General features: G+C 39.0%; 1 protein-coding gene and 1 long non-coding RNA gene across 6 annotated transcripts in view; one reads left to right on the top strand and one right to left on the bottom strand.

The window, feature by feature from the left end:
• HSPH1 (heat shock protein family H (Hsp110) member 1) overlaps positions 1–18,316 on the top strand; it is a 24,018-nt gene extending 5,702 nt beyond the window's left edge. The window contains exons 4-18 of one of the 2 annotated variants that reach the window (XM_027064636.2): positions 31–153; positions 1,884–1,983; positions 3,101–3,234; positions 3,669–3,913; positions 4,702–4,930; positions 6,369–6,475; positions 6,724–6,857; positions 8,676–8,884; positions 10,511–10,642; positions 13,172–13,309; positions 14,191–14,316; positions 15,770–15,877; positions 15,957–16,076; positions 16,295–16,456; positions 17,415–18,316. In XM_027064636.2, coding sequence (XP_026920437.1) covers positions 31–153; positions 1,884–1,983; positions 3,101–3,234; positions 3,669–3,913; positions 4,702–4,930; positions 6,369–6,475; positions 6,724–6,857; positions 8,676–8,884; positions 10,511–10,642; positions 13,172–13,309; positions 14,191–14,316; positions 15,770–15,877; positions 15,957–16,076; positions 16,295–16,456; positions 17,415–17,621 — 2,274 coding nt within the window. In that variant the 3' untranslated portion in view covers positions 17,622–18,316. The remainder of the gene's footprint in view (positions 1–30; positions 154–1,883; positions 1,984–3,100; positions 3,235–3,668; positions 3,914–4,701; positions 4,931–6,368; positions 6,476–6,723; positions 6,858–8,675; positions 8,885–10,510; positions 10,643–13,171; positions 13,310–14,190; positions 14,317–15,769; positions 15,878–15,956; positions 16,077–16,294; positions 16,457–17,414) is intronic. The other variant, XM_053214020.1, reaches the window with a different exon arrangement.
• Positions 4,529–24,541, bottom strand: LOC113600903 (uncharacterized). 4 transcript variants are annotated; one of them, XR_003422011.2, is made up of 6 exons: positions 24,361–24,541; positions 22,205–22,410; positions 19,851–19,909; positions 18,537–18,629; positions 9,937–16,829; positions 4,529–9,809 (listed from the first exon to the last, which is right to left on the bottom strand). It is a non-coding gene; the product is annotated as an uncharacterized LOC113600903 (long non-coding RNA). The 4 variants fall into 4 exon arrangements; XR_008294863.1 differs by having other exon boundaries at positions 24,368–24,541; XR_008294862.1 differs by lacking the exons at positions 22,205–22,410; positions 24,361–24,541 and adding an exon at positions 22,001–22,174 and having other exon boundaries at positions 9,937–12,370; positions 16,693–16,829.

Below are 24,541 nucleotides of genomic sequence, written 5' to 3'. Positions count from 1 at the left end.
CGTTTAAAATGTTTTCTTTCCCTTATACAGGTAATGTACATGGACGAAGAACATCTGTTCAGTGTGGAGCAGATAACAGCCATGCTGTTGACGAAGTTAAAGGAAACTGCCGAAAACAACCTCAAGAAACCAGTAACAGATTGTGTTATTTCAGTAAGTAGAATTCAACAAGGCAGTATGTTTTCTTTTAATTTGCCTTTCTTCCTACCCTTTAAGTGTTATTACTAGAGATCAAAATCCTACTGGACTGTATTAACAGAGTGTTCAGGAGCATTTCAGAGTATGTTTGAGTGGTATTTTTAGCAAGAAGTTGCAGGAGTTCCTGACTGGAGGTGCAAATCAATCTCTTGCGGGACTCTTTGAAAAGACTGGTCGGTTGAATTGGAAGATGTTCTAATGCTGTCCGTTAACAACACTGTTAGGCAACCTGTACGCTTAACGGGGATTTTCAGAATTCTGTCCATTGTGAACCAGTTCACTAGAAGTTTTACGATGTAACCTACCAGTAGGGACAAAACTTAAAAGATTTTTAGCACTGGAAAATCCACTATCAGTGGACAGTTGATAAGTTATCAAGGGGTATTTGAAAAGGACAGAAGTCAGTCTTTTATTTGGACGCCAAAAAGGCAGCTGTAAATTCTGCTTTCCCAAATGCGTAGGGTCACCTTTTGATCTGCTCTGGTTATGCTCCGCATTAAGACTGTCTATAACGGACTACATCACGCGTGGTCTTTGCATTACAACATGAGCAGGGTGGCCTGCCCAGACCAGTCAGAAGCTTTGGTGACAGTGTGTCTGTCCTAAGATGTGAAAGGATGAGGTAGAGAGCCCAGTCTTGCCCTTGCAAGACAGAATATGTTCTACTAAAAAGGAGTATTTGGCTGTTGCATGGAGAAATAATATTAATCTCAGGTAAAATTAAGAATTAAGTTACAAGTCAGTAATTTTTCCTTTTTTTTTTTTTTTCCTAAGTAAGCTAATATGGAAAAACTGCTGAAAGCAGCGTTCCTGATTTGAAAAGTGAGCAGAGACCCACTTTTGCTCTTGCCTCTCGTTCTGAAGCAGCTACAAATACTTTGGGGAAAAAAATGAAAGCCACTGTACTAAGTTTTCTCTTAGGTACTTTCTAGTTAAGTGATCCTATGAATGTATTGTTAGATTCTCCTGAAGAGTGTCCTAGTTAAAGTGCTGTCCTAGAAAGTGATCAAAAGAATTAACCTAGCTAAAGCACAGGTCAGCACCATAAGAAATTTCATCCCATCCCTTGAGCTGTTTTTGCTCTTCTTTTCAGGACTATCAACAGGCTTTGCCAAAAAATGTTTTTGTTATCTTAACAGGTCTACAGAATTAGAAGGTACCCCATCATCTATTAATGCTTGAATACAGTGAATAGCAAACTGCAGGGCGGTGGTGTATACGAGAATTAGCTGTGCGTTACCTTTAGGTACCTGTAGTATTGTCTGTAGTTTAGTTACGTTTAACATTAAATGTTGACTTAGCATTGTGGTTTCCAAATAAGAGATTTCAGGCTAGCTTGGAAATGGTATTTCATACACTTAGATTTAAAGTTTTCTTTTATTAGGTAGAGGCAGTTGTCACTATGTCTTAGTGAAGACTCCTGATTAATTTTTATTTTGGGTTAAAATTTGGTTATAGTAAAGATTACTTTGATAATACAGTTTCGGGGCATTTTTTTTTTTTTTAAACAGCTACTCTTCTGAAAGTTATGGAACTTGCTAGAAACTAAGTGTAAATGTCTATTTCTGTTTTATAACTTTGATAGGCACATCTTTATCTGGAGTGTTGTTAATGTGTTATAAGTGGTCGTGAGGAATTTGTGTGTGTTCTAGACCACTTAAGGTTCTTTGTTTTCTTGTTGGTAGGTCCCCTCTTTCTTCACAGATGCTGAGAGGCGATCTGTATTAGATGCTGCACAAATAGTTGGCCTAAACTGCCTACGACTTATGAATGACATGACAGCTGGTAAGAAAAAACTACTTTTGTGTAGAAGTGAATATACTATCAAAACTGAGTTAAGACAAGTCAGATATCCTAGCCAAACATTTTTTCATGTACCCGTAGAAACATAGCCTATTAAAAGACATGGGTTAGATTTGAAAGCAGGAATTCTGTTTTTTTTCAGATGCTTATGCTTAATGAGAGATGGTCACTGTGTCAGTTTATGAATCTGTTGTCATTAGGAAGTACTTCTAGGTATATATTTCAGTCCTTTGTATTATGTGTGTTGGATTTAGTTTTTTATTTCCTCACATGGTTTTTATAGTTAAATTTTCCCCAAACCTTAGGATTTTGGGTTTCACAGCTACCATGGCTACGAGTATTAATGAGGTTAAAAAAATTTTTCCCCCTTAGTCATTGATCACTCATTTTCTATCAAATATTGATTTAAGCTGTACCATTTGCCAGACATTGTGTTAGGTACAGATAGGGTGGTGAGCGGACCAATCACTGTTTCTTCCTCCTAGAGCCTTTACTAGTTTTTTATGATTACAGGTGAACAAAAAGTCAAGTTAGAAATTTAGTGTATTCAGACAAAGCAAGTAAGACTTTATTCCAGAATATTTCTAATATGTGTATTCTTTCAAACTCTTAATTCAAGTATCAATAAAGGTGTATCCTTAGGCTATACATGTTTAGAAATATGGTGGCTTCAAAGTTCAGAAAAAGCTGACCCAGTCTCCTTAAGGTAGATCAGTTATTTGCCTTGGCTCTAAAAAGAAATTGGTAGGAACTGCCATTGCTGTAGTTGTATATTAAATTCTTAATTTTTTTGGATAAGCATTCTCCTGGCAGGTTGTGGTTAAAATGTAAGTATGGTGTAATTAGCCTGCTAATGTTTGTGGTTACATTTCATTGTATTTGCACCTTGTACATTTTCTTTGTCACATCTCTTCATTGAAAAGTAATAGAGCATTGTTCTAAAATCAGAAAGGGAAAAAATTATGCCATGAAAATTAGTATGAAGTCAGGTGTGAAAGAAACGTGTTCACCAAGTTTCCTGCATGTATAATTCTTTCGGTAATGATGAAATTCCTGAGAAAAGGTGAAACAAGGAATTGAAACAGTTATTTTTTTGTAGTTGCTTTGAATTACGGAATTTATAAGCAGGATCTCCCAAGCCTGGATGAGAAACCTCGGATAGTGGTTTTTGTTGATATGGGACACTCAGCTTTTCAAGTGTCTGCCTGTGCCTTTAACAAGGGAAAATTGAAGGTAAAGTCATAAATTTGAACTAAATGATGAAAACATATTAAATGTGTTGTAGTTGTCATTACTTTAAGCTACTGAGCCTTCTTGACTTTGTGCTTCTTAGGAAGCAGAATTTGGGGTACTATAGTAACAAGGACTTATTCCTAACACTGCTCCCCATAAAGATGACGTGATTATTTTAGGAGACCCTTAAGTGTTCTTGCTTAGGAAGGAGAAGCATTTTAAGATTATCTTCTATGTAATCATTAAAAGTAAATTAGAGATTCAGCATTTCATTTGGATTTGGTAGTAACATTTTTCTTAGATTTCATGTTACTATAATTTAAATAAAAGTTTTGATCTTATTAGTCTTCAGTTGTTTGTGTAGTAATATTTAAGATTCTGATTAAAAATATGATTGAAAATAACCACATTATTTGTTGTTTTAACTAAATTAGGTACTGGGAACAGCTTTTGATCCTTTCTTAGGAGGGAAAAACTTTGATGAAAAGTTGGTGGAACATTTTTGTGCAGAATTTAAAACTAAGTATAAGTTGGATGCAAAATCCAAGATTCGAGCACTGCTTCGTCTGTATCAAGAATGTGAAAAATTGAAAAAGCTAATGAGCTCTAACAGCACAGACCTACCACTGAATATCGAGTGCTTTATGAATGACAAAGATGTTTCCGGAAAGATGAACAGGTGCGTCTTGAATTCTGCTAGATTAAACAGAAGAAACTTCTTGCTGAAACCATAGCCCAGGTGTCAGTCTAGCTGTGGTGTTGAGAGTCTTGGTCCACATTTTCAAGATTATATGCTATATACTAGGACTGTTCACACCATTAGAATTAGGGTCACTTGTGCGAAAAGGTTTTTTATTTTTTTAAAGAATAGGTTTTGTTGGGGTTTTTTTTTAATGTTTGTTTATTTTTGAGAGAGAGAGAGTGAGGGTGGGGGGTGAGGACAGAGGATCTGAAGCAGGTTCTGTGCTGACGTCAGAGAGCCTGACGCGGGACTTCCAGCTCATGAACCGCGAGATCATGACCTGAGCCGAAGTTGGACACTTAACCAGCTGAGCCACCCAGGTGCACCTACAAACAGGTTTTTTAAAAAGATCTTTGCTAAGTGTCCTCATGATGAAATCTTTTTAGTGTTTATCAACTCTCGGTGTTTCTGGGCTAGTAATTGAATAATGGTTTCACAAAAACCATTTAGGAGTAAAACGGCAGTCTGAATAGTGATTTTTTTCCATTAACGCTGGTAGAACTAATTTTTCCCCCATTTCTTTTCTGTACCTGTTCTGTATATGTACATATATTTTTAAAAAGTTAACAAATTACAGTACAGTTAAATTTGGCCCATACGGAATGGAGGTTGTCTGAGGAAAAACAAATTCATTGGGTTAATATTATTTTCAAAAAAAATAGAACAAAGTATTGGCTTTCAGATGCTTTTTCTAAAAATTTATAGTGTTCCTCTTATTTGCCAAGGGCACAATTTGAAGAACTCTGTGCTGACCTCCTGCAAAAGATAGAAGCTCCCCTTCATTCCCTTCTGGAACAGACTCAGCTCAGAGTTGAAGATGTGAGTGCGGTTGAGATCGTTGGAGGCACTACACGAATTCCAGCCGTGAAAGAAAAAATTGCCCGATTCTTTGGAAAAGATATTAGCACGACACTCAATGCGGATGAAGCAGTAGCTAGAGGATGTGCACTGCAGGTATTACGTTCTCAGCCCTCCTTTCTCTTGCTGCTCGTTCCTTAAGCCATTTCTGCTTTGTTTCATTGTGGTCGGATCATACAGTAAGCAGAGCCTTGTGTCTAATAGATATCACAAGGGAGTACACTTCCAAAAACATCTGTTAAGGCTGTGGGGAGACCAGGATTTTCAGATCTGGAACATCTAGGAAGTTTCTGATTAAAAGAAATTTGCAGCTGATGTTTCTTGAACTGTGGATTAGGAATAGGCATGATTCTGAGGAGACACGGGAAACACAACTGTAAAGCATGAATCAGTTGTGTGGTGTTGACAGTTGTTACAAAGCACACAGGGGGATTAGAATAACAATGTGGTGCAATAAGGAATTGATTTGGGGGAAATTTCCTGGGCTAGGAGTATTAGTTAACAAGTGATTTTAGAAAATAGCTGACCCCCTTCCCCCTAATTGATTTTAACTTATCAAGTAAGAAGGTGGCTCAGAGGCTCAAGTGTGTTTGGCAGAGCAAAAGCACCAAAACTAGAAGTTGTTGATAAGAAAAGCAGCATCTGTAGTTAGGATATCACAGTCTGATGTAAGTAGTTTTGACTAAGTTCCAAGTTAATCCTTAAATTCTATTCTAGTTCGTACAGTTATTTTTGATATAAAGCAAAGCAAGAGATTCTATACACAAAGATATTTAGAAGGACTATACTTAATACTTAAAGAAGAACATATAGGTACTCATTGTTAATTATCTGTTGTATCATCATGATTCGTCATGGGGTTTTTGTTTTTGTTTTTTTCCTTGATAATGGAGTATGCCCCCTTCCCTAAGAAGTCTCCCAACTCCCCAGAACATCGGAAGTGTATCATTTCTTTAGAGGAAGAGCTCACTTTTGGTCTCTCTTTTGAAGGGTCCTATGCTAATCAGAAACTGACTTTTAGCGTAGTCACATATTTAGTCATTTTTATATAACTACTCTAAATCCACCTGTCTGTTGGGTGTCATCTACCCCAAATGTGAATTTACCATCACCTCCTTCATAAAATTCCTTGAAAATATGAATATTTGGGGTTTTATCTTTTTTCAGTTTCTTAGACATTCGAAAGATGATGTGGACAGAGCTGTTTGTGGATATATACACAGGTTCAAAAGTGGTACAGCTTGTAATTGAAGTTGCTGTCAGGACATTTCTGGAAAGGTCCATGTTTTTTCCCAAGCTCCTGTGAAACTTGCTGTTAGTTAACTGTTGCCATCCTAAGATTCATTGTATTATCTGTCTTTATATTTAGTGATCGGCATAGTATTTAGATGATAAATCCTTTGCACTTAAGACAGTGTGTACCGTAAGCAATTTTGATTTTGAATTTAAACTTGATACCCGATTTTAATTAAAGGGTGAGTGCAATTATTTATTCATAGCCTCCTGATAATCCTTTTTCTTTTTTCCTTTTAAGTGTGCAATTCTTTCCCCAGCATTCAAAGTTAGAGAATTTTCCATCACGGATGCAGTTCCTTTTCCAATATCTCTGGTGTGGAACCATGATTCAGAAGATACTGAAGGGTAGGTAGCAGAAGATAACTATTCAAATACTGTATTTTAATATCAAGGAAAATTAACAAATGACTTTTACAGTTGAGAGTCTGATTATTGGGATCTTTGAACAACCAAACTGATCAAAATATTTCTCTCATTTTGGTGTTAATAAATGGTGGGCTAGAATTGGTAGAGATCTCAGAGTGTTTATTCAGTTTGTGTAGCACAGTAAGTTTACATGTTTGCAATACTGAATGCTTTTTCCTTTCCTCTAGTGTGCATGAAGTATTTAGTCGAAACCATGCTGCTCCTTTCTCCAAAGTTCTCACTTTCTTGAGAAGGGGACCTTTTGAGCTAGAAGCTTTCTATTCTGACCCTCAAGGAGTTCCATATCCAGAAGCAAAAATAGGTGAGCCATTAATTTTGTGTGTTTATGCTTTTAAAGACTTAGTTTACAAATGTAAAAATTTTTCTTGATGTCAAGTGGAGTAGAATTCCACGTAAAGACATCGTTGATTTAGAATAATGGTGATGGAGAAATCTTTTCCTTCTATGGATGAAGAAATTGGCCAGTAGAGATGAAATGACTTGCTGGTGCCACTGTTACTTCCACATATATGTGTTTAGGGACTCTTCAGTATTTTTTCTCTTCTGATACAGTCTCTATTTAAAGCATCAGCACCTACTTTTACTGTTAACCTTTCCTCTGGATGGAACGTTACTTCCAACTTAAAACCTGCCTCAGAACCCAGTGAAAAAAATACATCTTTTTTGGTACACTTTTCTTGGAGAGGTTTGGCACTATCTGTTTTGACTCCTAGTTACTGGAAGTCTGTTGGAGAGCTACAGATACATCTTTTTGCGTGGCCATGTGTCTTTCCCAGGCTGAGGGCGAAATTTGCCAGCATCTCTAGATGTGTTCCAGACTCACCCTTGCCCCATACCCTTTTGTAATGAAGTTGTTTAAAGGAGTCTGACCTGACCAGTTGTGTCTTCTTTCTTATTATTTAAGACTAAAAGTGTACTGGCACAGATTGTTTGGTTTTGTTTTTAAACAGTTTTTACGAATTTATTGCTAAGAAATTGTTGAATAGAGACTGAACTTTTAATAGATAGGTTGGATTCTATGCATCAATTCCCCATCATGCAAAGGGTATAATCCAGGTTTTTTAGTATGTCATCAAGTTAACATGTTACCACCAAAACCAAAAAGCTTAGACATACTTAAAGAACAGTCTTGAATTTCTCTTTCTCCTGTGACTTGTCTTGGATGCCCCATAGTAAATGCTGTTTCTTTAAATGGGTCTTATGGGTAATTATTTCCTGACCTCTAGTGATCTGATAATTATTGAATGTCAATTCCAACATCTTTCACTGACCTGGTAATTAAATATGTAACTTTCTGTGTTTGTGTAGACAGCACCTTAAATATAGGCCTGTTAAATCCCATATAGTGCTTTGCACGTATGAGGTTCAAAATAATTTTGGTTTAGTGATCTCTGGAATAAGGCTATTGGTGGAGATGATAGCTAACACTTAGCACTTGGTTCTGTAGTTTTACATGCTCACTGTAAACACTTGCCAACTCTGTCCATGGAAACATAGGTTAAATAACTTGAATTAGGACACATAGCCTGGGTTCAAGCCCAGGCCAGAGTCCACACTCTTAACCCCCCATGAGTAATGGCTCTGGAACTACTGTATTTTGCATAGTAATTTCAGACTTTGATAAACAGGTGTTATCAAAACCTCTCGTATTTAAGAGCTAGGGAAATGTTTTGATTATTCAGTCAGAAAAACCGTATTCCCTAAAGACCCTGTGGGATTAAAATGCATCTGGTGCTTGATATCGCTTGAGAGCCATCTACCTTACACTTGGTAACAGATTTTCCAGTCTAGTTTGTCCCTTACCACCAATCTGGAGAAACAAGGTAGGAGGAGGCAGGGACTGCTTGTCAGCAGTGCAATATCTATGTTAAATACACCCGATCACAAGAGTGCCCTTGCTTTTGAAGGTTTTATGGCATATTAAGACTAATCTCAAAGCATTGAAGTATACTATATAACTAAGTTTATGTTTGTAGTGAAAAAGATTCTTAATTCAGTTGGTAGAGAAAATTGGGGAGATTTAGGACTTAGCATACTTTCAAGCTGTATTTTCGGGCCTTTGACTTCTTTACGGAGATTTAGATGCACTTCTAAAATTGCCAATTTCTTTTTGTTCCAGGCCGCTTCGTAGTTCAGAATGTTTCTGCGCAGAAAGATGGAGAAAAATCTAGAGTGAAAGTGAAAGTGCGAGTCAATACCCATGGCATTTTCACCATCTCTACAGCATCTATGGTGGAGAAAGTCCCAACTGAGGAGAATGAAGTATCTTCTGTTGAAACAGACATGGAGTGTCCAAATCAAAGACCAGCAGAAAACTCAGACACCGAGGTAAGTTTCTGGATCACCCTTTGTGTTTGAATATATAGTAGATTTAATTCTATAGGAGAAGGGTAGGGAAAGGTTAAAATACATGTTCCTTAATTTTGATTAGAATTTTGGGTAAGGGTGATAATAGCAATTGCTAGGTGATGATAATACACAGCCCGGAATTTGATGACTTATGATTAAATTCTATATAGCTTAATTTGAACTGGCACATTACAATATAACTAGAGTCATAAAGTTTCTCTGAATTATTTTTTTAAAGGCGTCGACCACATATTGAGAAGGCGGTGTTGACTGATGATTAAGAAAAAAGACTTAAAAAAATTAATGTGGTGGAATATATACCAAATATTAAAGATTATTTTTAAAAATTGTGAAGTTGACTTTGGTATTTCAGGACTTGCTTTTATTTACATGGTTTGCACTTTTGTTTACATGGCTTGCTGTATTGTGGGAGGAGGGAAGAGAAGTATCTACATAGAGAATAGAAGGTTGTTATTGTTCACGTTCTTAATTTAGACTTTTGTTAGCATGAGTGCAGAAGAATTTTAAGAAACTTCAAGATAGATTAACTGTTAGAGTTTACTTTTGGATAATAATCACAAATAGCTTACGTGAAGAGGCAGGTGGTGTAATGTGTTAGTTAACATGTGAGAAAGTATGGTATCCTGTGGCCACACAACTCTGTTAACACTGTTACCATTTCTAGAACGTTTAAAGAACATTTACATCTGAGCCTTCATTTTCTCATTTAGAAAAATTTCAAAATAATGAGTTAAATGACCAGTGCCATAGACTTTGCCATTTGGCGACAGATACCATTATTCTAATACCTGTTGTATCAATCTCTTAGTGCCTTTTGGGTATATTTACATCATGAGTGCCTTGTTTTTGAATACTTCAGTGTCTGCCTTAGAATCTTGAAGTTCTGAAAGAAAATTTTAAGAGGCTTCAGGGTGGATAGAAAGTAGTTAAATTAGAATGTTTTGGGCTTTTCCCGAAGATGGGAAAAGAGCATAGCAAGCACTGATTATTGGGGATTGAGTTCTACTAACATGTAGCATATATTCTTTATCCTGAGATCTTCTGAGGTGGAAATGGCTGGATCCCAAAAAGAAGGTGGGGACGGATGCGGTCTTGGGTATCTGTAAGCTGAAATGATGCATCCCTGAATGACTGATAGTTGGCTATTTTATGCAACTGTTCATTTCATTGAAATGGAGCTGTGTTGAGATGCTCACAGCTGCTGGTGAAATTTAAGTTTTGGAATCTTGTTTTTTGGGAGAGAGGCCTGGAGTCAACCTACTTTTTGTGCTTTTGAGAGCTTAAGAGCTGTACAAAGCTAGGTGAAAGTTTCTTAAAGGAGAGTTCTTGACTCATCACATCAATCAAAATGCCTACTACTTGGTTATTTAACTATATCAACTGCTATCGTGGAAAGAATTTCTTACAGGTTTAAGATTTGTAAGGAGTTTTCATGTGTTTATTTTGCTTTTATCCAGTCTCTTTTTTCCCCCACTTATTAAGACTTCAGAAATTGAGCGTACTGTCTTGGGTGCCCTATAACCTATTAAATTTATACAAGTACACCTGCTTTCTACATCCTTTGTGCCTGGGCTTTCATTTCAGAAAAATATCCAGCAAGACAACAGTGAAGCTGGAACACAGCCCCAGGTACAAACTGATGGTCAACAAACCTCACAGTCTCCCCCTTCACCTGAACTTACCTCAGAAGAAAACAAAATCCCAGATGCTGACAAAGTGAGTGACTCTTCTAGTTCATTCCTTTAGACAATGTTGCAACATGTGATCATTAATGATATCATTAAATCTGCAGTTTCAAGAGCAAGCACCAAGTTATCTTATTCTGGGTAGGATTTTTCTTCTGTTAATTTTTTATGTGTTTTTCAATTAAAATGAGTTAGAGGTACTCAAGCTCAACTCAGGAAACTGAATATCCTGCTTTAAACATGACAGCTTCTCTTGATGAACTGCTGCTCCGAGCAACAAGAGATGAATGCATGGCATTTCTTGTCTTCTCTGGTGCCAGACGTATCTGCTAATGTGAGGAGCAGAAAGAGCTACATCCCAGTGCTGTGTGATGAGTTCTTACTTGCATTAGTCTGATGATAAATACACGGGCTATAGGAGTCTAGTAAACTTTTTTCTCCTCTCAAGTGACCTGTCAAATTAATTATGATCTGGTAACAACCAGATCGTACCTCAAAGTAATTTTGCTTTGCCATGCTTCCACAGTATGTATTGGAAGCTAAATGATTTGTGTGGTGTCCCTTGAATAAATGACAGCTTCTAATAAGCAAACCTTTAAAATTCATGGTCCGATAGATACCGCCAAGTTTCCACTGTGACTCCAGATCGTTCTGTGCTTTGCAGAACTTCCACTTTTTGTGCAAGTTGCATGTAAATTATTAATCTTTCATTAGTGATTTGGTTCTCTCTTACCCTCCGATGAATTCTAGAATTGTTCATTGGCAAAAATACATTATACACTTGGTAAAAGCTTTCAGTTTTTAATCTCATGCCCTGATTGGTCCTGGCGGGGGGGGGGGGGGTCCTACTACGAGCTTTAGTTCCTGACTCTCTGAAAGCCGCCTTTTTCTTCTCTTCCAGAGTTGCATGGTGGTGAAGCAGCTTTGCTTTCTTTGCCACAACAGCTCCCTGCCGTCCCCATCCTTCCCCTTCACGTAGCGTTGAGCATGAACTGACTTGTGCTGATGGTCTCAGTACCTGTCTGGAACATAACATGGGGCACCATCTCATATTCTTAGTTGTAGGTGGGACTGATGGCAGCAGACCCTCTGGAACACTGTCACATACTACTTTGGAGATTCTTCATGCGTGCCTTGTCGAGTGCCATTTTGTGACGTATTGGTTTAGTCAGTAGTCGGTTTAATGTTGGACCGTCAGAGAGTCTTATGCTGACTTCACTGCCACACATGTGCTGTCATCCATTCGTTTCCCAAATATCTGTCGTACTCCTGTGTTTTGCTAGGTGTAGATGTCCTCTAACTCATTTTCCTTGTGGTTCGTGCCCCCGGAGCATACATAGTCTGTTGGGGGGTCTGTGCACTAGAGTGAAGAAGGCATGGGGACTGCGGGCTGATTGGCAAGATCATTGTGGGTGAGGCAGCTGGCCGCACTGAGACCTGTGACTCAGGAATACTGAAATAAGTCTGGGAAACAGGAGTTCTAGTCCCGTCTCTGTCTTCATCATTTTAGGCAAGCCGCTGAACCTTTTTCAAGTCCCAGTTTCTTCTATGACGTGCCTAGAGCTTCAACCTTTTTTTTTTTTTTTTTTAACTCCCCAGAATTATCCACCGGTGGTGTTTGCCGTATCGATGGGCTATTCTTTCCTATTTGGCCATCCCAGCCAGTCAGGGTATATGTTTTATACCCCTTGGTTTTTCTAGTCTGTTCTACAGCTGAGTTTCCTAAATTGTGTTCTTTACCATCTCAGCTAGTAGGAGCCTATAGAAATGGAAACACAGAAAAGTCCTGGAAAATTAAAGGCGATAGGAGAGATACTTACTTCTTTAGCCCTGTATTTACATATTTTTAAAAACTGCAGTAAATTGTTAGTGTTTGCTGCATCATTTCACTTTCTATATTAAGGCTCTTTGTCTCTTTTTACCTTACAGAGTTGCTTGTGAAAAGTGGGATCACTCAAAGACAGATAATAGGAATAAGGATACTTATACATATACTTACATATACGTATGGGTGTGTGTGTATGTATATAATCCCCGCATTCAGCAGGAAACTTTAAAAGGCACTCATCAGTATAGTGCTAATTATAATTGCAACAGGTATAATAGTGGGATACAGGGATTTAAGTATATATTACAGGAGTAGATTGGTCCTAACATGCTTAGCATTGGTCATAATCTATCTTGTTACTATTAAGGTTCTAGACTATTATTTAAAGATGTGGCAATTTAATAATATTTTTGACTTTTGGAGTCTGAAATATTGTTGAAGGGGGTTAAAAATTAGAGAACTATGAAGAAAAGCTTTAGCAGGAGAGATTAAATTTACCATGCAAAGAGAAAAATATCCTGAATTCTTGAAGGAAAGTATGACATGTTTAACTTGTAACTGCAGCCCAATGTAAAATGTGTGGTGGGAATTAGACGGTCTTCGACATTCTTCTAAAGTTTAGGGACTTTATTTTTGCCTAAGTCATCAGTAAGTATGATAGGGAGATACTGTTGTCATTGTTTCAAGGATTATGTAAGAATTTTTCCACTTCTTTTTTACCCCTTCCCTAAGGTAAATGAAAAGAAAGTTGACCAGCCTCCAGAAGCTAAAAAACCCAAAATAAAGGTGGTGAATGTTGAGCTGCCTATTGAAGCCAACTTGGTCTGGCAGTTAGGGAAAGACCTTCTTAACATGTATATTGAGACAGAGGTAAGTGCTTCAGGTAAATATTTTTCATTCTGCTGTGTATTTAGTTGTTTGGCCCTGTTACCCATATTTCTAATAGATAAATATGTACACTTCTTTCCCATACTCCCAAGTTCTATACAGTTTTAGGAATAGGATGAGTCCATAACTAATGGTTTTCCAATTTAATGTTTTTAACAAGCTTTATTTATAGTTTTGCATCCTTTTGAAAGAAAGCTGTACCGTAGATCATTCTGCCAGGTATATAATTGATTGCCCAAGTTCTTGGAAGAAATCGGATGCCAGTATGTCCTAGCACAGAGCACAATACAATTGGTATTTCAGGCCATACTACATATTTCTGTTAAAGTACGTTGTGCTTCTTTGTAGTCTAGAATATGTGAACATAATTGAGATTCTGTTTTATTTTGCTGAGATGGCAACATTGTGCTTAGAAATTTAATAATTATACCTCACTTATATTTCATAAGTAGGTAAATAAATTTATAGTCCTTAATTTCAAATATGGTGGCAGAATGGTGTGACCATTATACGCTTGCCAATATTAATCCTAATAGGGGACGATCGTATAACTACCTAAAAAAAAATAATAAATTACAGCGGATTGGGTTTTTCCCCCCTTGGTATTAAACCTGAGATGCGGAAGCTATGTAATTTATTACCTAATGTTTGTTTGTTTTTTTTTTTTAAATCACAACCTACTATGTGTATATAGTAAATGAAGAACTTTGTAAGATTTATTGGAAGATTCATGAGGTGTATGTTAGAACTGTTAACACTTTTGGGGGCGGGGTATATAATTGTTGATTTTAACACCAGAGTCTAGCTAAAATTTAGTTACAGATAACAGAAGACTGGAATTGACCTTTTCTGTTTTCTGACAGGGTAAGATGATAATGCAAGATAAATTGGAAAAGGAAAGAAACGATGCTAAAAATGCGGTGGAGGAATATGTGTATGAGTTCAGGGACAAGTTGTGTGGACCATATGAAAAATTTATATGTGAGCAGGTATGTGTAGAGCGTTGTTGTTGTTTTCTTTTTCTGAGTTTATTTTGAGAGAAAGCGCACATGCACGCTCACAAGATGGGGAGGAGCAGAGGGAGAGAGAGAATCCCAAGCAGGCTCCGTGCTGTCCGCACAGAGCCTGATGCTGGGCTCAGTCTCACAAACCGTGAGATCATGACCTGAGCTGAAATCAAAACTTGGATGCTTAACTAACCGAGCCACCCAGGTGCCCCACGTTCTGTTTTTATTCAGATAATCTCATAAACTGTTTCATCTCAAGTCTGACATTTAAATCTCTACTAGATTATGTAACGAGCTTTTTGAAAACAGAAAACTTGAAATAGAAATTGTATAAACAAAGTCTCGGAAAGAGGCCCATTAGTGATGTGCAATTTTACATTCTAACTTATCCCAGTGACCCTTTAGTTGTTATCATCCACAAGAAAGAACCTATCAAACATTTACTCAGAGTCTGTGACACTAAAGGTTTGGGGGCTAGAGGGATAAATAAGAGGGAAAAAAACCTTGCTTTTAAAGACCTCAGACCTTTTTTTTTTTTTTAATGACTGGTTCCCTTGCCTGCTCTGTGGTCATTGTTTTATCCCATAAGACTTGTTCATGCAGTTGTTCCAAAGTTTATTGAGCACATTATTCCCCTTAGCCCTTTTCTAAGCTCCCAAAGTCAGTGTGGCTCTGAGTAAATCCCAGAAGCCCAACTGTGAAAGATCGGACTTAGAAAAAAATTGGCTAGATAGAAATTTAGGATGGTTTAGGGATTAATCCTGAAGTTACAAGAATTTAAACCTGGAGGAGTCTGTGTTGTTCTAAGATCCTTGAGCTACCTTGTCATAAACTTTTGGTTTTTGGCTCTGCCCCGACACTTCCTGAATTTCTTAGATGGTTTGGATTCTGAAGGAGAGATGACCCAAAATAGGGTAGACCTCCTCAGGCTAGAGTAGAAATAATTACATGAATTGGTTCGGAAATGATTTAGGTTCAGTGATTGAATTGTTGTCAACTTGTCTGACATCTCCCTTTCGGTACTCAGTAGTTGTGGGAGTGAATAGAAAGTTACTTAGTCAAGGCCCAGTTGCTTTGAAGAACGGGAAAAGAACTGCTCTTCCATAACTACATTTCAATGTATAGATTGTCCGACACTGGACTTCTGAGGTACATCATTAAGTCAGTAAGCAGCTTACCAAAAATTCTCAGATGTCCCTGTGTAAAAGAGAAGCCAAAGAATTACAGTTCATCCCTCATGTAAAATGTATGGCACGGGTAGTGTTTATTGCTCCTTGATAACTTTTCAGCAAAGAGAATCCAGCTAATCAGCGTGCCTTCCTAGAAGTAAGATTGGTTACTTAGCGTTTAACACTTCTGAGGATGAGTGTTTTGCTGTGAAAATTTTTGCGGTAAAGTTGCAACTGATACGGATTCTCTTCTGTGTCCTATACAGGATCACCAGAATTTTCTGAGATTGCTCACGGAGACCGAAAACTGGCTCTATGAAGAGGGAGAGGACCAAGCTAAACAAGCATATGTTGACAAGTTGGAAGAATTAATGGTAAGCCCTTCTCTCCCCCTAGACTACAGACTTCTGAGATGCAGTTAGACAAATGCTAATTTATTACATTTTGTTTTAGAAAATTGGCACTCCAGTTAAAGTTCGGTTTCAAGAAGCTGAGGAACGACCAAAAATGTTTGAAGAACTGGGACAGAGACTGCAGCACTATGCCAAGATAGCCGCGGACTTCAGAAATAATGTAAGTCTTTTTATACATCGCAAGGAAGTTAACCTAGATTTTAATAAACTAATACTAAGTTGAGGAGCCTTCGTTGTGAACACATCTTCCTAAGTGAGACATTTGTTTTTGTGTTTGAGACCAGAGGTAGGTTTGAACTTCATGGAAAATTGGGTCAGGTGAGATGTTATTGTTAAATACTTCGTTTCACAGGATAACTGTGCTTTTTTTCCATTCAGGATGAGAAATACAATCATATTGATGAGTCTGAGATGAAAAAGGTTGAGAAGTCTGTTAATGAAGTGATGGAGTGGATGAACAACCTCATGAATGCCCAGGCTAAAAAGAGTCTTGACCAGGATCCAGTTGTACGTGCTCAGGAAATTAAAGCGAAAATAAAGGTAAGCATTAATGTCTAATGTTTACTCCTGTGTTCTCTTCGGGACTCCAGTTGTAATCCTGTGAACTTGAGACAATTCTTTCTCTGATCAGTCTTTACCTCATTCTGACTGAAACCAGATTTCTTATTAGTTCACTGTTGATACTTCAAAATACAGAAGACCTTATGTTTCTGTAAAATTCCCTTTTCTTCATTAGTCATTTACTTCAATAAATAATACATTTGTTGAGCGCCTACCATGTGGCAGCCATTGGTCACAGGTTAAACTGAGTGTACAGAGGCAGTCCCCGCCCCTGTCACAGTCCACCTGCTGGTTCGAGGAAGGCTTCGCAGCTTACAAGTGCGGAAGGAAGTGTATCAGATGGCGTCAGGTGCTGCGGGCACAAATGAAGGTAGAGTGTTAGGATTCCGGGCACTGGAGAAGGACCCAGATTGGTATTGTATCAAGGAGGGACTTGCCAAGTGTGTGAGGCTTTAAAGAAAGCTGAGAAGAAAACCAAAGAATGCTTTTCATCTGCAAGAATGTTTAAACACAGTGAAGGTTAAAGAATCGTGAGCCTTTGAAGTCAGGGGGCTGTAAACTTGAATCCCAGCTCTTCACTCACTGGTTTTCCTGATCGTGAGGTTAAATTATCCAGCCTCTCTGAACCATCTTCTCTCTCCTACATAGATGGGGATCATAATTCCTACTTTCTAATACTGTTGTGAGGATTAAGTGAGGTAATATAATCTAGGAGTACTTTGCAAGTTCCTGACACATCCTACAAGAATATTCTCTTCTCTCTTGATCAGGCCTCAAGCTATAGTTTTGGGCAAGTGTAACGAGAAAATGAATTCCTTGAGCTGTATATAATTGGAGTTGGTAGAAACGTACCCGTTCACGTGTGTTATGAAAGTAATTGAAAATGACTGGATGGATCTGAGTTACCCTGATGACCAGTTTTGTTTTCCTTGCTTAGGAGTTGAATAACACCTGTGAACCCGTCGTAACACAACCCAAACCAAAGATCGAGTCACCCAAACTGGAAAGAACTCCAAATGGCCCAAATACTGATAAAAAGGAAGAAGATTTAGAAGGCACAGAACATCTGGGTGCCGAGCCTCCACGTCAGAACGGGGAGTGTTACCCTCACGAGAAGAGGCCCGTTAACATGGACTTGGACTAGAGCACACTACGTCGGCTTCGTCCTTCAGTCAGTAGATGTTTCTGCCACAGTATGTGACTCTACATAACATACTGAGACTATTTATATTTTCTTTTTTAAGGATGTTTAGAAATTTTGTGTATTATATGGAAAGAGAAAAAAGCTTCAGTCTGTAGTCTTTATGATCCTAAAAGGGAAAATTGCCTTGGTAACTCTCAGATTCCTGTGGAATTGTGAATTCATACTAAGCTTCTGTGCAGTATTCCCATTTGCACCACTGAGGATGAATTTGACTTTTGTCTTTTGGAGAAAATAAACTGTACTGCTTGTTCAAGAGGGCTGTGATTAAAATCTTGAAGCATCTGTTCCTGCCAAGGTAGTTTTCTTGCATTTTGCTCTCCATTTCAGCACGTGTGTGGGTGTGGATGTTTATAAACAAGACTAAGTCTGATTTCATAAGGGCTTTCTAATATTAATTCTGTCCAATAGAATATGACTTCTTGCTTTGATATTGAAAAAATCCAATGAGTAAAGCAAAAGCTAGTGAAATGTGTTAGCAGCATGCAGAACAAAAACTTTCAACTCTATCTCTTGTTATACAGCACATTGTCATGTGAAGGCGTAAATTGGAAGAAATGTGGATTCTGTTTGTCACTGATATTGTGAAGCTTTTATGAGCTTTAAAATAAAGTTCATCTCATGGTGTCATTTCTAAACGGTTTTGTCACTAACTTACATGGGACTGAGGGAGAGGAAAAGCATGTAAACTGTAGCAGAAATGAAGTTCTTTCGTATGAAAAATCCCAATTTTCCCTTCTCTGATACCCCTTACATATGCTTTCTCCCGATAGAAAAGTAGCATATGTTTATTATATTAAACATGGTCTTTAATATAAAGTTGAATGTAACTCCCAACACCCAGAAGAAAACATTAACCTGTTGCGTATCTTTCGAGCCTTTTCCTCCTGATGACGGTGTGTGTGGGGACGGGTATGCGCGTTCCACTGTTGTGTAGGATGTTTTCTAAAACTGTGACCAAGGAGAGGAATAGTTAGGTGTTGTAACTTTACTGCTCTACCGAGTTCCAATGTGAAGACATACATAAAACTACTTTAACCGGTCCCAGTGCCGGTGGAGAGCGGTTTGTCTGGGTCTTTTAATCTAAATCCCTCGGTGAATCCTGTCTCTATCTGCGTATTTTCTAAGGACAAGAAGTGTCGGGGGTGGGGTGGGGAAGACATGCTCATTTAGGATAGATGACAACCACGCTATACCCACTAAGGGCAGCAGTTTTATGCTCTTTTAATGAGGACCAATTTTCCCTCACCAAGGGGCGGATTCATCTTTTATGTGCTGCCAGTCTGTTAACGATAATCTATTTAGCTACCGTGTGTCAGGCTTGTCAGAGTTTAGTCCTTAAAACAGCCCCGGCACTCCAGCTACCCCAATCTTAAATCCCACACTCAACAGTCATCCTGCACTAAGTAACTTGTCTTTGTTACGTGTGGCTTGTACTTCCGACATTATGAATTTGTTTGCCTACGTGTGTTTCATAAAGGTTTTATTCGTTCTTATTTGTAGTGTTTATTGATTTTCCATGTTACTATTGAGGATCTTAACCATTTGCCAACATTCAAACATTTTCCCACTTTGCAATTTCTTTTAACTTTGTTTTTCCATGTAGAGTTGACCTCGTGGTTTTTCTTCTGTTCTCTTAATGCACACTAATACATACTCATTGTACAGTTCCCCATTGACAGGTGAAGGTAGGTTAGTGTTCTGTGTACAATTGGGAAGCTCATAAAAGATGAAAGATTTTAAAATACAAGAATGGGAAAACTTTTTTCTTCCATCCCCAAATAGTACCTGATGACAGAGGAACTATCAGCCTGTCCTAAATCGGTATTAAAGATGGGAAGTTTTCTGTAGTATCACTTTTCTGTAAAGATGAAGTCGTTTTTTGTTTTTTGTTTTTTAATGGCTCAACTAGCTATAGTTTGCAGACCTCAAGATTGCATTTTTGGATGTTGGAAAACAACATTGTCAATGTTGACTACTTCATAATACATGTTAATATTCTAATATATATCATAATATCACACAATTGTGATTTATCTAGCAATCACTTAGAATCCTCAAGGCATGGAGTAGTTTGGATAAATGCTCTATTTAACAAAACATGGAATTTTATATTTAATTTTAACTTAAATGGTCACTTTCTGACAATTATTCCTAAAAATATCTACTCACTGGAGAACATGGGCAGTAACCTGACATTGGCTGTGGTAAGTTCTTACTATATATGTCTCCTGAGGCAAGAGAGACAAAGGCAAAAATAAACTATTGGGACTTTATCAAGATAAAAAGCTGCACAACAAAGGAAACAAAAGGCAAGCTACAGAATGGGAGAATATATTTGCTAATGACGTATCTGATAAAGGGTCAGTGTCCAAAATACCTAAAGGACTTACCAAACTCAACACCCCCGCCCCCCCAAAAAGTAATCAGTTAAAAAATGGTCAGGAGACATGAATAGGCATTTTCCCAAAGAAGACCTACAGATGGCCAACAGACACATGAAAAGACGCTCAACATCACTCATCATCAGGGAAACCTAAATCAAAACCACAATGAGCTACCACCTCACACCAGTCAGAGTATCTAAAATTAACACAGGTAACAGATGTCGGTGAGGATGTGGAGAAAGAGGAACCCTTTTGCATTGCTGGTGGGAATGCAAACTGGTGCAGCCACTCTGGAAAACCGTATGGAGGATCCTCAAAAACTTAAAAATAGAACTACCCCGTGATCCGGCAATTGCACTATAAATATTTATCCAAAGGACACAAAAATACTGATTCAAAGAGATACATGAACCTCAGTGTTTATAGCAGCATTATCAATAGTATCCAAATTATGGAGAGCCCAAATGTCCAGCAAGTGATGGATAAAGATGGGAGATATATATCTCACATGTGTGTGTATATATGTAATAAATTTCACATTACACCTCCCATGCATACATACATACAATGAAATATAAGCCATCAAAAAGAATGAAATCTTGCCATTTGCAATGATGTGTATGGAGCTATAGAGTATTACGCTAAGCAAAATAAGTCAGAGAAAGACAAACATCATGATTACACTCACATGTGGGATTTAAGAAACAAAACAGATGAACATGTGAAAAAGAGAAGCAAACTAGGAAACAGACTCTTTACCTGTAGAGAATAAACTAGAGAGTTACTGGCAGGGAGGTGGGCCTGGGATGGGTTAAATGGGTAATGGGTTAAGGAGGGCACTAGTAATGATATACTGGGCATTGTATATAAGTGATGAATCGCTATATTGTACACCTAAAACCAACATTACACTATGTGTTAACCAACTGGGATTTAAATAAAAACTTGGAAAAAATGTCTACTCTTGTAGACCCCTGGAGTCTAGTTCATCATGAACATTGGTGAAGTCTGAGCAATGATTAGCTTTCTTGGGTCAAATCCCCAATGTTTACTTTTTATTGTCCTTGATTCCCCATCAAAAAAATGTAATATGCCTCGTTTCAAAAGCCTTTCAAGAGTTACTTTCAGAAAGTCCAAAAAATAAACTTTGGTTGTTGCCAATGACTCACTTTTATCAGCGGCATTTGTGTGTGTGTGTGTGTGTGTGTGTATATATATATACACATATATATATATATATTTTTTTTTACATTACCACTTCCATCCAGACTTCTATCCAGACTATGGTATTTGCTGTGCAGGAATACGTCACTCTCTCTATGTAATCCACACAAAACAACCCTGTCATGCTTTTCTGGGGAGATGGAGTCTTCTAATGATATTTGGAGAGAGAGATTCACTTTCCCAAAGTACTATGTACTGTGGGCGTGGTTACGCCCCTCCAGTGGGCAGGGTGAGGAGAAAGTTTCCCCCGTGCCATTCCAGCTAGCGGTGGCAGATGTGCTATGGTTTTTCTCTCCGTGGCCTAGCTTCGCTAGCATTGGGTACTTCCTAAAAGACAACCAGTCGAAGTCGGTTATTTTTGAGTCTGTATTTGCATGTGTTTTGTAAATAATATGAGCATGTGTGACATATTTGAAAGCTTCAGAATAATTAGCTCTTCCAGTCTCTGGCGGTTTCATTTTCTCAGAACTGTAGTACAGCATGGGTCCCTTAACGATTCTTAATCTACTTAAGGCGGGTGGCACTGTGTTATGGGGACCGCCTGGCGCCTCATACGGTGTTCAACAGCATCCCTCATCTCTACCCACTAGGTGCCACTAGGTGCTCCTGTTGTGACAACCAGAGAGGACCCCTGCCCCTTGAGAGCCTCTCTAGGGAAAGCGACAACCTTCCAAATCGCACACAAAGAGAAGGGGGGATATTGGCACTTACCTGCCTCCGAGTGCCTCAGCCCTCTGCTAGGTGCTCCTACTCGGGCTTCACAATCCTCTGAGGGTATGTTTCCCATTCTACCAGTGGGGAAATGGGGTGAAGGACAGTCCGACCAAGTTGAGAGGCTCATCAGAACTTAGATCTGACTCCAAAGGCAGTGTTCTCCTTATGGCAGCAGAGGGATAAAAGTTAGCATGTACTCACCCAGGGGTAAAAGTTGGTCAGCGCGGTGAAAATACACTTTTATCATCATCGCAAACGCTCCGTGAGAGGCCTCCGAATCTGTTCTCTGCAATCATCCATTGAATGCAACCGTATTAAGATGTGTTATTTTCTCACCAGGCTGTAGAGAGCTTTCTAAGCCCATGCGTCTTTGACACACCAAAGCTTTTCACCACCGAATACAGTCTCTTAGTCCAGTATTTGCAACCCCGGTTGCGACCGAGACAGAAACCGAGAGGCAGAGAGAGAAAGGAAGAGAAGAGAGAGAAAGATTAAGCAAGATATCAGTGTATAAAAAGAATCAAGATGAGGACTGGTTCTGTTAGACCATTACAAGTGTTCATTAAAACAACAAGACAATTTAACAAAAGCCGAAAAACGAGCTTGCCTCTCCATTAAACGCTGACCCAGAAACAGTGATTTGCAACACAGGCTACAAGTTAAAAGATGCCAGAAGTTTTTAAAACAAAAAACAAAAAACAAAAAACAAAAAAAACAAAAAAACGAAAACACCCACAGAGATTCTGATTGGGATGGGGCCTGGGCATCAGGATTTGCAAGGCTTCCCAGGCGAGTGTAACCTGCAAACTCAAGAACCATTGAGCTATTGACTACACACAGGATGTATGTGATAGCTGATATTTCAGCCAAGGTATCTGAAGTTCCGTTTTCCGAGCAGTGACGCTATATTCTATAAACTGATATATGCCCATCCATTTACATTTTTCTATACTTAGCCTTTTCTCCTTGGCTATGGATGTTCAATTCTCCCTTAAGCTACCCAACTTCCTAACTCCTCCTGTCCTGTCGCTTCCCCCTAGGGGGACTTGGGGATTGATGTGATACGGTTACCGGCACCTTTCCGTAGGTCTGTGTGTATCGTTTTAATGGTTTCTGTTTTCCTCACTTAAGGCTTGAGGCATATGGAGAATGAGCCCCCGTGCAGCCCACTGAATGAATGGTAGCAGTTATTTACTCTGGTCCTCGTAGGGGCTCCTCCCCTGCATCACCACCACCCCTCCCCCAACATCCTCTGCACACATACTGCAGCCCAGAGATTTCCAACAAATGTGCTCCCTTTTTAATGCTTTCGTCTTGTATTATTAAAAACAAAACAAATAAAGTGGAGAGAATCAGGAAACAGCCTCCTACATCCCCCGTACTGGCTCCAGCTCAGTTGGGGATAGCACTGGGTGACAAATTAAGTGCTTCCATAGCTTTTAAGTCAAACATACTGAGGGTTCCATTCGGGCTCCACATTTTACAATCAGCATGGCTTTGACATTGACCTCCCCCAGCCAATTTCCTCCATAAGCTCGGTTTCTCCCTCTACAAAGTGGTCGTCCTTGAGGACGAAAGGAGTTGGTCTACACGACGTGTTTGGGGATCTTGGCACAGAGCAGGTATGCGGTGAAGGCTGGCCTCACCAAGAGTAGGGAGGGGCTTCCTCTTTGCTAGGTTTCTTTTCCAACACCAGCATATACTGTTTACTCCTACCTGCTATCACTGCACACACGCGTGCGCGCGCACACACACACACACACACACACACACGATATTTTTTAATTTCTTCCCTTTCATGTCTTCTCTGAAAATCGTGGCTTTTGAAATAGACATGGGCAGTCAACGCATGCCTGTCTTCCTGCTCGGTGAGCCAACCAGCCGCTGTGGGGTGAGTGGAAATTCAGTCTATTTATCATCGCTGGGTGCCCAGGGCTACCTCTTTGCTAACCACTTCCAGGTTTGGGAATGTTCTAGAAGCCAGATGGCGCCAAAAAAAGGCTCTGAGGGACCATGACTTTATAATCCATAGGCCAAGGACACTATTTGCCCAGGGCCAAAGAAGGGGTGATTGTCAAAATTAGTGAATCGTCCTGTTTACTGGCACTAAAAACCTCCAAGAGAGTTGCCTTAATACTATCCCTTTCCCACAAAACGACAAATACCAGAGTAGATTTTTTTTAACGCCCCTCCCTTTTTATTTAGAAAAATTGGCAGAACAGTGCCGTGAACCCTTGACCAGTCCCAGCGACAGTCACCTCTCCCGCCCATACCTTCTCGGAACGGGGACCTCGTCCTCCCACCCCTCAAGTCCACTGTCGCGCCCAAGGAACCCCTCGTCCGCACAAGAGCCCGACCAGGTACCTCGGTCCCCCAAACGTCCTTTGCGGCTGTTGTTTGGATCCAGCGTCCGATCGAGGATGACGCGCCTCATCACTTCATCTGGTTGTCATAAGCAGCCCGACCCTCTCTAAACGATGTTAAGTGCTGTTTGAGGATTCTGGGCATTCTATAGCAACGCTATACATAAATGTTTTG

Source organism: Acinonyx jubatus, chromosome A1 (assembly GCF_027475565.1).
Source record: "Acinonyx jubatus isolate Ajub_Pintada_27869175 chromosome A1, VMU_Ajub_asm_v1.0, whole genome shotgun sequence".
NCBI classification, from domain to species: domain Eukaryota; kingdom Metazoa; phylum Chordata; class Mammalia; order Carnivora; family Felidae; genus Acinonyx; species Acinonyx jubatus.
The sequence above is the reverse complement of the archived record's forward strand: the minus strand, read 5'-3'. Positions and strand labels throughout refer to the sequence as shown.